The sequence below is a fragment of the Cervus canadensis genome, chromosome 4 (assembly GCF_019320065.1).
Source record: "Cervus canadensis isolate Bull #8, Minnesota chromosome 4, ASM1932006v1, whole genome shotgun sequence".
Classification (NCBI taxonomy): domain Eukaryota; kingdom Metazoa; phylum Chordata; class Mammalia; order Artiodactyla; family Cervidae; genus Cervus; species Cervus canadensis.
Genome location: NC_057389.1, coordinates 92,192,866 through 92,206,500, shown reverse-complemented (window position 1 = coordinate 92,206,500; position 13,635 = coordinate 92,192,866). Strand labels below are relative to the sequence as shown.

At 52.7% G+C, this 13,635-nt stretch overlaps 1 protein-coding gene across 1 annotated transcript; it reads left to right on the top strand.

The window, feature by feature from the left end:
- Nucleotides 1–2,724: 2,724 nt before the first annotated feature.
- On the top strand, nt 2,725–13,610 carry ICAM1 (intercellular adhesion molecule 1). Its single transcript, XM_043466697.1, has 7 exons — nt 2,725–2,941; nt 4,934–5,194; nt 10,256–10,564; nt 10,936–11,217; nt 11,298–11,552; nt 11,688–11,936; nt 12,019–13,610. Exons 1-7 carry the CDS (start codon nt 2,740–2,742, stop codon nt 12,201–12,203), a joined length of 1,743 nt encoding a protein of 580 aa, XP_043322632.1. The 5' UTR covers nt 2,725–2,739; the 3' UTR covers nt 12,204–13,610.
- The last annotated feature ends 25 nt before the right edge of the window (nt 13,611–13,635 follow it).

The window sequence follows — 13,635 nt, the reverse complement described above, 5'->3', positions numbered from 1 at the left end:
CCCTGGAGGAAGCCCTGCCCTTCCCGGTGGCTTTGGAAAGGGGATGGGGGAGCATCTGCTTCCCTTTCTTTCAAGAAAGAACAAAGGGAGTGCAGACAGAGAGTGCAAGTGTCTTCTGCCAAACTGTCCCTCATTATCACCCCATCCTTATCTCAGGAAATGGCCCTCCACCCCTTCAGGACATCAGAGCAGGACCAAGGAGCTGACCTTGACTCTGCTCTGCCTCAAGTCCCAAAAGTGCAATGTGCCCTGCTGCCAAAATGAATGCCAAATTGGACCACATCTCCAGTCTCCATGGCCCACTCCAGGCTCCCAGTTTCCTGATTCCACCCTGTCCTCCACCAAACCTCCCCCACCCCAACAGGCTACTGTAGCTCCTGCTGTCTCAGGGCGGGTGCTTGTAAATGCCCGAGTCAGGGGTGTCTCCCCTCTGCTCAGAACCCTCCATGGCTCCCACTTCACTCAGAGGAAAAGTCAAAGTTCTCCCCAGCCCATGCTCTACTCATTCCCTCCCTGCCCGCCTCTCCCCCAATTCCCTCCCTCCCTGCCCTTCAGCAACAGCAGCCTCCTGGCTTTTCCTTAAGTCAATTCCAACCTCAGGGCCTTTGCACATCCAGTGCACTTTGCCTGGTACATTCCTGCCCTGATATAATCAGGACTCGCTCCTCACCTCCCTCTATTCCTGGCTCAATATCACCTTCTCAGTCTTTCCCACGATACTCTATTTAAAGTTTCCTGAACCCTCACATTTCCTATTCCCTTCCCTGCTTTATTTTTTTCTTAGCACTGAGCACAAGCTATGTCTCCATATGTTTTATTTTTTAAACACTTATGCATTTATTTATCTGTGTTGAGTCTTAGTTGTTGCTTGGGTGATCCTCCATCTTCTGCTTCCACTTGGGGAATCTTTAGTTTTTCTCCTTGCGGAGCACAGGCTCTAGGGCGCTTGGACTTCTGTAGTTGTAGGACGGGGACTCAGTTAGTTGTGGCTCCCAGGCTCTAGATCACAGGCTCAATAGTCGTGGCGCATGGGCTTAGTTGCTCCAAGGCATGTGGGATCTTCTCAAATCAGAGATCTAACCCGTGTCCCCTCCGCTGGCAGGCGGATTTCTTATCACTGAGCTACCAGGAAGTCCACACTCTAGTCTGTCAACACTGTTTAAGCCACTGTGGAGCTAGAGAAGGAAGAACCACGGTTTACGTTTTAAAACCGCCGTAAAACTTGGGCCGCGCGGGGGAGCTCTCCGCCCACGCACTGGGGGCTGGGTCCAAAATAAACAGTGGTCTGAACTTGCTAAAAACCCGCCGGAAAGTGACCCCAGCGGAGGATTTTCCCAGACCTTCCCAGGGACGTCCCCGGCCCCGACTCGGCACTTTTCCCCAGGCCTTTTGGGGCGGGAATTCAGCACCCTCCACCCTTAAGAAGAAAGATCCCCGTGGAAATTCCTTAGGAACAATCTGGACTGAGCGAGGAATGCTTTTCTGGCTGGGCAGTGACTCGCAGCCCCTTCCCCGGGGGACGGGTTCGAGCGTCCCTGAGTGATCCTCCCTTCCCCTTCTGCCGCGCGACCTTCTTGGCCCTTCTCTGGTCTCCATGGCGACGCGGCGCGCGCCCCACAACAGGAAGCCTAAGGCGGCGGTGCTCCGCGCTTGGAGACTCCAGGATCCCTAGCCTTGAAGGGGCGGTTGCCGAGTCTGTGGACCACCCGCGCAGGCGTGGCCTGAAGCTGGGGGCAATGGCGTGCGAGCGCTTAAGTGCGCAGCGCGGGACCTCCCAGCATCCCGCGCCCCCTCCCTCCAAATGCAAATAGAACAAGCCCGGGCGAACACCCGCACAGATTCACTGCTGGCGCCTGGGGCTGGAGTTTCAGAAGCTGCGCGCAGAGGGCGGGGGTTTGAGCGCCTCCTCTCCTCCCCCATTCCGGGGCCTGGGAGCTGCCTCAGTTTCCCTGCAGAGGGCAAGGGTTCGAGCGCTCGCGCTCCCCGCCCAGGTCAAGGTCTTTGTCCTCGGTTTCCCCGTGGAGCCTGGGAACAGCAACTCGCTGCGTCAGGACCACGAGGCTTCCTTCTTTTTTTCCCTAAAAGCTGTAAAGACGCCCCCGTGGCCGAGGTCCAGACTGAAAGGGGAAGCGATGAGTGGGGGAGTAGGAGCGCCCATCCGTGGGAGATGCAGCGCCCCGGATGTGATGCGCCTTGAGTCTTCCCCTCCAGGGTTCATAGGCGTCTGGAAGTGCCTGGGCCTGCTGCGGTCGCTTCTCGAGAAATCTCGGTGTTATCTGGGCGGGTACTTGCCCCTCAGGGCAGGGACACCCGTGATCGAGAGCGCCCCAGGAGGATCCTGGGCCCCCACCGAAGCGAGGGACGTTCCACTCGATTAGAGGACTGCTTGCGCTGGGGAGTTAGACTTGAGTTCGAATGCCCTCGAAGCTGGAAGCCTCAGTCTACCCCTCCGTGGAAGGGACACGATAACAATCCCTACCGTCCAGGGTGGTTGGCAGGATCCAATAAAGCGCTTAGCGCAGTGTAAACGCAAACTCAAGGTTAGCCTGGCCCGGGGACAGGAACCCTAGCTCCGGGAGCCGACCCCGGGTTATTTTTTGGTTGCCGCCGCCAGGCAGCCCTCACGACTTGAATTCGGAAATTCCGGTGCTGAGCGGCCAGCGAGGGGGGACAACCCGACTCTGGCCAGGCACCCTCTCAATCCGGAAATGCCAGGGCCCTTGTTCCGGAGGGGAAAGCATGAGGTTTCGGGGAAGCACCGCCCCCTCGGCCCCCCTCGGCCTGCCCATGGGTATAAAAGGACCCGCGAAGCCCTGGGCGCCAGTCTTAGCCGCGCGTCTCCGCCGCAGCTTGTCCGCCCCGCCTCTGCCTGCGATGGCTCCCGGCGCCGCCCCTGCCGCGCAGCTTGCGTTCCTGGCCGTGCTCGGAACTTTGCTCCCAGGTGAGTCAGGGTTTGAGGGCTGCCGTCGAGTCAGCTTTCGGGATCCGAGATGCGCCTTGAAGCCGTGGGAGGACCGGCTCCCGACCGGCTGGGAATAAGGCCATTCGTACTCAGGTCGCTGTTTCTGCGAAGTTGGGGTTAGAGGACCGATTGAAAGTCAACAGTCGTGGGTTCCCATCCAGACCCTTCATGGCCCGACTGTGTGCTCTGGGACCGCGGATTGCCCCTTCCGAGGATTTGCAGGTTTTCCATGTAAAATGGAAACATTAACAGTGGCCAGCTCGTAGTGATTGTGTCCTGGCCCCAGGAGGTGGTCTGACAGTGTAGACACACGCCCCAACCTTAGGTGGACTGGACACCCCCCCACCCCGCCATGCACATTCTGTTCCTCACCTTGTGCCCCTGGGGGAAGTCCGGGACTCTGCTCAGGGGAATTCCAGGGCTGACTTGCCCAGGGAGCAGAGGTTGAGAAGTGGGATGCCCCAGCAGCCCTTCCTCACCTCCAGCGAGGAGGAAGGGGAGAAGAGGAACTGAGCTGTGTGCTGCGCTAAGCTGCTTCAGTCGGGTCCAGCTCTTTGCCACCCCATGGACTGTAGCCTGCCAGGCTCTTCTGTCCATGGAATTCTCCAGGCAAGAATACTGAATTCCCAAGCCAGTCTCCTGAGTTGGGAGACTGGAACCTGTGTCTCCTTGGGCTCCTGCATTGCAGGCAGATTCTTTACTGTTGAGCTACCGGGGAAGCCCAGGAGAAGCAGGACAGCTGGTCTCAAATGGTGGCCACTTTGAAAAACAGGAGTGTGAAAAACCCACACCGTGGTTACCAGCTTAATGAAGAGTTCTAACCCAGGCTCTAATCTGGAGTCTACTACCCCTTTCTAGCTGAGTAACCTCCCTTCGTGTGTGGGGCTCACCAGGCTCCATGGGATTTCCGGGCAAGAATACTGGAGTGGGTTGCCATTTTCTCCTCCAGGGGATCTTCCCAACCCAGGGATCAAACCTGGATCTCTTGCATTGGGCAGGCGGATTCTTTACCACTGTGCCACCTGGGAAGCCCCAGCATCCCTTCCAATCTCAAAATTTCCTTCTGAAATGGGAAGGGTTCCAGAATCACCCTTGGAGAATTCAAAGAGCTGCTGTTTCCCTCCATCCCAGATGGAGTAGACCCAAAGTTGAAGGCAGAAATCTTTTTTTTTTTTTTTTGGGGGGGGGGCAGGTAGGACGGATGGGCTCAGAGACACATTTTTTCAGCTTTGAAAGTGCCATGGGCTGAGGGAGCTCATCAGAACAGACCTCCTCTTTCTTATCTGCAGCCACTGCCTGCCTGCCCTGTACTAGGAGTTACTTGTGTTAGCAGAAGGTGTGGGGACTGTATTTGCCCACTTTACAGATAGAGGAAAGTGAGGCCCAGAGAGGGGAAACCACTTGTCCAAGGGAGTGGGGACCAGCCTGATTGGAACCCCTTCACCCCTGAAGGGCTGGCTCCCTCCCCTTGATCTCTTGGGATTGAAACATACACTGACTTCATGCCCCTCTTTTGCTAAAATCCTCCATGGCTGCTCAGAAGGTCCTCAGAATGAAGACCACATCCCTGGCATGGCTTAACACTGCCTGCATGATCCTCCTGACCCTGTTTCTCCCCGACCTATCCCCTTACTCCACTCCAGCCACCCTGCCTCAGGACCTCCGTACTTGCTTTCCTGGAGGTTCTTTCCCTTTTCTCTGGAATGACCCTCCCCTGCTCTGCATCCTGATCTCTGCTCACATATTCCCCAGTCACCAAGGCACTGTCTGTTCTCTCATCCAATTTTGTTTTTGCCAAAACCCTTGTCAGCATCAGTTGTTAATTATGTTGTTTGCTCATGAATTTTTCTGTCTCCCACAATGAAGGCAGAGTTTTGTCTTGTTCAATGCTGTGTTCCCAGCACAGGCTGGATGCAGTAATATTGATGAGCCCCAGCTGTCATGCCTGACCACCCGCCCTTTTGATTTCAGGGCCTGGAGGTGCCAGAACATCAATACATCCTTCAAAAGCCATCATACCCCGTGGAGGCTCCCTGAAGGTGAACTGCAGTATCTCCTGTGACCAAAAGGCAACGTTTGGCCTAGAGACTGAATTAACCAAGAAGGTGGTGGGCCATGGGAACAATTGGAAGGTTTTTGAACTGAGTGATGTGCAAGAAGACATCAACCTATTGTGCTACTCAAACTGTCATAACGAACAGACAATAGCTACGATGAACCTCACCGTATACTGTGAGTGGCTGGGTCCAGGGCCTGGGCTAGGCAGACTGGGTGGGGATGGTGGACAGGGGAGTCCCAGCAGGTTGGAACAACCTTTGTGACTTGGTGGGTGAAGTCAGGGTCTCACTGAAGAGCAGGGGTCTGTCTTTGGAAAGTCTCATTGTTGTCTGGAACCCTTGCTTGAACTTCCTTGGGCGTGCCTTGGGAGTATGGTCAGAGAATCAGAACATTCAAGAATGCTGGCTCTCTAGGCCTCTTTAAACAGATGAGAAGGTCATAGATCTGACTCTTTAGAAAAAGATGCTGGGGGTTTCCCAGCAGTGGTTAGAATTCCAGGCTTTCACTACCTTGGACTGGGTTCAGTCCCTGAGATCTACAATCCTGCAAGCCTCACAGCTTGACCAAAGGGAAAAAAAAAGATGAGAATGAAAATTAGCCCTGAGATGACACTTTTCCCTTATTGGCAACAATCCAGAGAATTGATAACAGCTGTGCTGGCAAGCGTGTGGGGAAGCAGGTAATCCTGGGGCATTGCTGACAGTGTGGGGGTGCAAAAAGCACAACTTCCAGTCGGGGAGGGAGTATCAGTCTTCAAAAATGTCACATAAGGGGGTCCTTTAATAGAGAAAATCCACTCCTGGGAATTGGGCCTATAGATGTTCCTACCCATGAGGGAACTGAAAGGGGGTGGGGTTATTTACTGTGGCTTGATCTGGAAGGGCAAAAGTTTGCAAGCCACTCAAATGTAGGGAACTGGGGAAAGAAAGCAGTTCGATCGTGGAATAGTATGCAACTGTATAAAAGAATGAGACCGCTCTCCCCAACCCCTGGCAATCACTAGTCTGCTTTCTGTCTCTGTGTTTTCCTATTCTGGACATTTTCTTTACATGGATCATGGAGTGTGTGGACCAGTGTATCTGGCTTCTTTCACTATCAAACTGTTCGAGGTTTATCCATGTTGCAGCATGTATTAGTACTTAATTCCTTTTATGGCTAAATAATATTTTATTGTATGAATGTAGAACATTTTACCTACCCATCAGTTGATGGCCATTTGGCTTGTTTCCATCTTTTTAGGTGGGGGTAGTGGTCACTCTAACGGAGAGAGAGTGCTGGTGGTTGATGGGGGCATTTAGGGGACTTCTGCAGTGACTAAAAGATTCTCCTATCTTGAGTAGTATTTACAAGAGTCCTAACCTTAAAGCAGTTATATTAACCTGCACATTTACTTTTTTATGGTTTTCTGCTTCTTAGTATAACAATTAAAAATGTTTTTTAAAAAAGAATGAGATGCAAACTCCCAGGTGTCCTGTCAAGTTCCAAAGAAGTAAGGTCCTGTCCAGAATCAGTAGTATGCTACCACAGTGTTAGAGAGCCACAGGGGCTAGGTGAGGAAGACTGTTTCTGCATTAAAGAGCCCTGAAAGGAAACACAGTAAATGGCAATAATAGCTGGCTGTGAGGAGAGAAGCTGGGGGGGGGGCTCTGGGAGAGGGCAGGGGGTCTAGTTTTCTCTGTGTACCTTTTGTTTCCCTTGAGCATTTTGAAGTGTGACAGTGAGTTAACATGAATATAAGCGATAAATCAGTTCAGTTCAGTTCAGTCTCTCAGTCATGTCCAACTCTTTGCAACCCCATGGACTACAGCACTCTAGGCTTCCCTGTCCGTCACCAGTTCCTGGAGCTTGCTCAAACTCATAACCATCGAGTCGGTGATGCCTTCCAACCATCTCATCCTCTCTCTTCCCCTTCTCCTTCTGCCTTCAATGTTTCCCAGCATCAGGGTCTTTTCCAGTGAGTCAGTTCTTCGAATCAGGTGGCCAAAGTATTGGAGTTTCAGCTTCAGCATCAGTCCTTCCAGTTAATATTCAGGACTGATTTCCTTTAGGATTACTGGTTTGATCTCCTGGCAGTCTAGGGGACTGTCAAGAGTCTTCTCCAACACCACAGTTCAAAAGCATCAATTCTTCGGTGCTCAGCTTTCTTTATGGTACAACTCTGAAGTACACACATGACTACTGGAAAAATGAATCCGCCTCTAACGCAGGAGACCTGGGTTCGATCCCTGGGTTGGGAAGAGCCCCTGGAGAAGGGAAAGGCTACCCACTCCAGTATTCTGGCCTGGAGAATTCCATGGATACTATATTATTCATTTGGGCTTCCCTGATAGCTCAGTTGGTAAAGAAATAGAGACATGAATTTCAGATGAGAACAGAAGAAAATAAAAAAAGGAGGAAAGAAAGAGGACTGGCTTACTGGCCTTGGGATTAGACAGCCTTGGGTTCTAGTTCCAGCACATGTGTGTGTGTGTGTGTGTGTGTGTGTGTGTGTTCAGTTGTGTCCAACTCTTTGTGTCCCCATGGACTGTAGCCTGCCAGGCTTCTCTGTTCATGGGATTCTGTAGGCAAGAATACTGGAGTGGTTGCTGCTTCCAATTCTAGGGGATCTTCCTGACCAGGGTTTGAACAAGCATCCACTGTCTCCTACATTGGCAGGTGGATTCTTTACCACTGAGCCACCTGGGAAACCCCGAGTCACAGTAGGGTCCTCACTAACTGGGTGACCCCAATGTGGGGGAGCAAGGGGGGAACCCATGGCTCCTGACTGATTTTCACTTGAAACCTCCTTGGAAGGATTTAATGATGCAGTGAGGCCTGAAGGACATTCTGCCTTCACAGTACCTGTGTCAAAGAAGCTTTGGGGTAAATATCAGGTTTGTTTCTGGTTTGAAGGATTTTGAGCAGCGGCTAGCCAAGTGAGGGAAGTCCCCAAACATTCCCAGTGGCCTCTGAAACCACACCCCCACCCAGAAACCTCCTCGCAGGACTGTCTGCCTCTCAGCCTGAGCGTTGAGAGCCCCTCCCTCCAGGTTTGAGTCCTGGCATTACTACATTTCTCCTTCTTTGGGTTCCAGACTTTACCTTAGTTTTCACCTCCGTGAAATGGAACAGATGGGCATACCCAGTAGCAAGGCGTCACCTAAGAGACACTGTAGCTTGATCTTGCCCCACCACCAGTGGAAAGATAAGGGAGCATCTCTGGGTGGCTGAGCTTTCTCTAGAAGGAGTTGTAATTCCTGCAGGAGGGAAGCCCTAGCTGGGCTTCGCAGGACGTGTAGGAGTTGGTAAAGACAGACGTTCTAGTCAGAAGGAGCAGACTGGGCAAAGGTTTGGAGTGGGGAAACAAACAGCCTGGGATTGGGGAAACCAGAGGGATTGACCATCAGAAGATCAGTGTCACTGGAGCTGAGTTTGGCAGGACCTTGAATGCCAGGCTGTGAAGCTGAGACTTCCCCTTTGAGTAATAGGGAGCCATGGAGGATGTGTAAGCAGGCCAGGGATCTAGAGCAGAGGCCTGAACTTAGAGGAAGCCAGAGAGCAGCTGGCTGTGGACCCAATCCAGGTCACACATCTCATGGGCAGTGGCACATACAAGAAGGGAGTGGTCAACAAACATTTGAAGGGTGGAGTAATCAGGACTTAGTTTGGGACTAAAGATGGGGAGTCAAGGAGAGATACCGGTGGAACAGACCTCCTGCCCCAGTCTGGCTTTCAGGGCAGGGAGCTAGGCTTGCAGATGTGAGTCCCATTTGGGGACTGTGGTTTGAGGAGGCCTTCAGCTCTGCAAGCAAGGGTTTGCAACAGATGGTCAGAAGTAAGGATGAATGAAAGGTTGAATGTCTCACCCCCTCTTTTTTAACAGCTTTTAATGTACAATGCAATGAACTTTGGTATATTTATAGAGGTGTACAACCACAATCTACTTTAAGAATGTATCTGTCATACCCCTCACCTTAAAATTAACCTCCTGCCCATTTAGTCACTCTTGCAACTTCTAAAGTGGATTAATAATAGTCCTAAAAAAAAAAATATTACTCCTACCTTCATTAGCCCCAGCTTACGGCTTAGAAAACTGAGGCTTGGTTTCTATAGCCACAAGGGCTGGGACTGTTCAGTGGCAAAGTCACTCCCCCATAACCCATAGCAAAGAAGCAGAAAAGCTAGGAATCAACTCTAGGCTCCTAACATGTTAAGATCTCTGCTTTTTCTTTTTTTTTCGGTTGGAAAAGGACAGTTTGCTTTGTTCAGGAGGTTGGCAACCTGGGGAGAAGGTGAACTCATGTCCCAAAACCAACTCTCAACATCATTGCTGTTTAAGTGACATTTCAGGGCCTCTTGAGAAGGGACTAGGAGTAGGAAGCCTCAAGACCCCTCCTTGGGGAGTCTAGGGTGGAGCAGGGGGGTCTCAATGCCAAGCCACAGCTCATGTTGGCAATTTCCACTGGCAGGAAGATCCAGGCTTGGAATTCTTACCTCATGCAGTATGGAGACCCTGGCCTGTGAATACCCTGCCCACAGATGGTGGTTTCAGGGGATACTTGGATTTGTTTGTTTGTTTGTTTGTTTGTTTTGAGCATCTGTGGGTTGTTCTTACATTTTTGACATTTCAGGGGATTGGACAGTTTATTTGGGAACCTTCAAAAGCAGGCTTCCGAAAGGCCTCGAATAGGTGTGGGTAGTCCAACCTCATTCTTTCTACAAACACAGAGCACCTCCTGTGTGCCAGCAGTACAACAGGGAACAATACAAAGATTCCTGCCCTCCTGGACCAACATTCCATGGCAGGAATAATAGAGAAACCAATGAACTCAGTCAATGATCTTGTATCTCAGAGGTGAGAGATGCTATGCAGAAAAATATAGCCAAAGAGAGAAGGAAGAACAGAAGTTTTGTTTTGTTTTTTTTTACAGCAAAGTCTAGAGACTGGGCAGCTTAAATGTACTGTATTTATTTGCTGGGACTCCTGGCAATAGACTTTGAACTTCCTTTCCCAGTTGTGACTCTCAGATGCTGCAGTGAATAAAGAATTGTTTTGCCTCCTTCACAACCACTTGGGGAGGTCTCACCAGGTTATGCTGAAGCTCTTAACATTCCGATCTGGCTTAGGTGGTTTGGGGAGTCTTCTGGGGAGAAAATGGTGAGGTTCCTGGAGCAGGTGTGTCCAGGACCCCAACACACCCACTGTGGGCAGGCAGCCAGCCTGTCCTGTTCATACAACACCCCTTCCCCCTGCAGGGATCTCGGAGCGTGTGGAGCTGGCCCCCCTGCCCCTCTGGCAGCCTGTGGGTGAAGAACTCAACCTAAGCTGCCTGGTGTCTGGCGGGGCCCCCCGGGACCACCTCTCCGTGGTGCTGCTCCGAGGGGAGGAGGAGCTGGGCCGGCAGCCAGTGGGAAAGGGGGAGCCCGCCGAGGTCATGTTCACGGTGCAGCCTAGAAGAGAGGACCATGGCACCAATTTCTCTTGCCGCTCAGAACTGGACCTGCGGTCGCAAGGGCTGGAACTCTTCCAGAACACCTCGGCCCCCAGGAAGCTCCAGACCTATGGTGAGGCACTGGGGAGCCAGCAGAGAAGATGGGATGAGGGGGATTTCTTGCTTGGGATGCGGGGTCCCTGGGAAGGAGAGGCCCCTGGCCATGGGGCTGCTGAGAAAGTGGCAACCTTGATTGCAAAGGCTTCTGGGAAGAGCATCTTCTTGGCCACTGGGGTGGAATGTTCTAGGCTGGGTGACTGCACTGCAGGATAATCTGAGAAGGCTGTGACCCAGGGCAAGTGGTACATGTGTCCTGAGACAGAGTGACGCAGCCAGTTTCCCTGGAAGAGGGCATTCCAGGCTGGGGGGATGGAAATGGCCCGGGAGAGGGTTTTAGGATGTCTGTCTGTCTCCTCTCTGTTTACACCTGCTCTGTCTCGCCAGTCCTGCCATCAACTGACCCACACCTTGAGGCCCCCCGGGTTGTGGAAGTAGGCTCACGGAGGCCGGTGAAGTGCATGCTGGATGGACTATTCCCAGCCTGGGACGCTGAGGTCTACCTGGTGCTGGGGGACCAGAAACTGAAATCCAATACCATGTACAATGGTGACTCTGTCTTGGCCGAGGCCTGGCTGGAGGAAAATGAGGAGGGCACCCATTCCTTGAAGTGTTCAGTGAATCTGGGAGAGAAGGATCGGAGAACGCGCAGCAACGTGACCATCTACAGTAAGTAGAAACCCAAGTGAGCCTTCTGAGGGGGTGGGGCTAATGCCAGGGGCGGGGCTCACTGTGTGTCTCACCTCCAGGCTTCCCGGTTCCCACCCTGACCCTGAGCCCACCTGAGGTCTCAGAATGGACTACTGTGACTGTGGAATGCGTGACCCGTGATGGAGCTGTGGTGACGCTGAACGGAGTCTCAGCTGAGCCTCCGGGTCCGAGGGCCCAGTTGAAGCTGAACGTCAGTGCCGATGACCACGGGAGCAACTTCTCCTGCTCTGCTGCCCTGAAGATAGCTGGGCAGGTGGTCCACAAAAACCAGACCCGGGAGCTCCATGTCCTGTGTGAGTGAGGCCGCTGGACAATGACCCCTAAGTTCCAAGCCCCAACCACCAAGACCCTATGAGCTCCTGCCCTCCAAGGCCTAGCCTCACCCCTACTAACCACGCCCCCCCCCCAATCTTGCTGTGTTTCTTCAGATGGCCCCCGACTAGATCAGCGGGATTGCCTGGGAAATTGGACATGGCAGGAAGGCTCGGAGCAGACCCTGAAGTGCGAGGCCCGGGGGAACCCAATCCCCAAGCTCAACTGTAGCCGGAAAGGGGACGGGGCTTCGCTGCCCATCGGGGACCTGAGGCCTGTCAAGCGGGAGGTGGCGGGCACCTACCTGTGTCGGGCCACTAGCACTCGTGGTGGAGTCACCCGTGAAGTGGTCCTGAACGTGCTCCGTGAGTTCGAGTTCTGGGATGGGCAGGGCAGGGGCCATTTGGCCAGCTCAACACTCACTGCTGTCTTGTGTCCTCCCCACAGACGGCCAGAATATCCTGGACATTGTCATTCCAGTAGTAGCTGTGGTCCTCATCTTGGGTGCTCTGGGCACTGCCGGTTACATCTACAACTACCAGCGGAAGATCCAGATATACGAGCTGCAAAAGGCCCGGAAGGCCCAAGAAGAGGCTGCGTTGAAACTGCATGCACAATCCACACCACCCTGAACCCACTCCAGGACGAGACCTCTTCAGCTCCCCAAGCCATGACGAATGGGGCTGCATCAACCAATGGTGGACATATGCTGTTAAGCTACACCCACCTTTCCTGGATGCCAGAGGACCAAACAGAGGACTCAGTCAGGACAAACAGCATCTGGGGTCATGGCCTCTGCACAGTTATGACCCCCAGACCTCACACCTGACCTGGAGCCACAGGACTGAGACAAAAGAAGGGGCCAAGACTCAGGGCGTGACTCTGAGGGATGTCACAGTCTGACTTGACCGGAGGCTGTGTGATGGAGACCCTTACCTCCAGCATGGGGACACTCAACTGGGAAACATTGAAACTCACCCCCTGCTGCTTGTGCTGAGGCCCTACTGTCCTAAGAGAGACATGGCCCTGCTCAGACACATGCAGCATTGAAACACAAATCCCCACACTTCCTCTGAACAGAAACCAGCTCCGGCATTACTGTCCACAGACTGTTCCCAAATCTTGATGATGACATATTTATTCACTGTTTTTTCTACTAGCTATTTATTGAGTGCCTTCTATGGGGGCTAGAATTTGTAAACAAGAACATTGATTCCAGCCCTCAGGGAGCTCTCGGTCGAATCTCATTCAGGGTCATCAGGTACAGTTATTCTGGCTGTGCACTGCACACGAGTGCCTGGCAAAAAGATTAAGTGGGGCTAGGATTTACCACTCCATTGGCCAAGCTGCTTTCTCCCAGAAAGGGGTTAGTAATGATGATAGGGTATTGCTGGTCACATGCCCAGAGATGACCCACTGAGCCCTTATACCCCAGAACTAGCACTGACCTCTGTTAAGACACCTCTCCACCCATATGCATCTCTGCTAATGCTCACAATGACACTTGGTGGTTGTTTAGTCACTAAGTCGTGTCCAACTCTTGCAACCCATGGACTGTAGCCTCCCAGGCTCCTCTGTCCATGGGATTCTGACACTTGGTGGCAGGCCTACATGTCAGTGCTCACTCCTTGATAGCTACACCACAGGGTCGCATGAAACTCTGCCCAACCCCTGTGTGCCCCTGCCTTGCCCTTCCTGTTCCCATCTCAGCAGGACCACACAGCTCCAAATTCCTGCAGCGATGAGGGTCCTGCAGGCAGTGGGGAGGAGTAGCCCCTCCCAGCGTGGGAAGCCTCTCCCTTGTGCTAATAAAGCTGTTTCATCCTCCCAGCCTTGTGTGAGTTGACAGGAGGTGTCATGTCCAGCTGGAGCCCTTTCTACCAGTTTTCCCACTTCCTGCTCGAAGAAAAGGCTGCCAAGTTCAAGGCCCAGCCCTCAGGCTCTAATCCAAACATGAGGTTTATTAGGGCCTTTGGAGATTAGTGAAAAAGAAAAAAATCCCTCTCCAGAAAAAAACATGACGTTTGTTTGGTTTGGAATGGCGTCGAGAGTCCATTTTTTAAG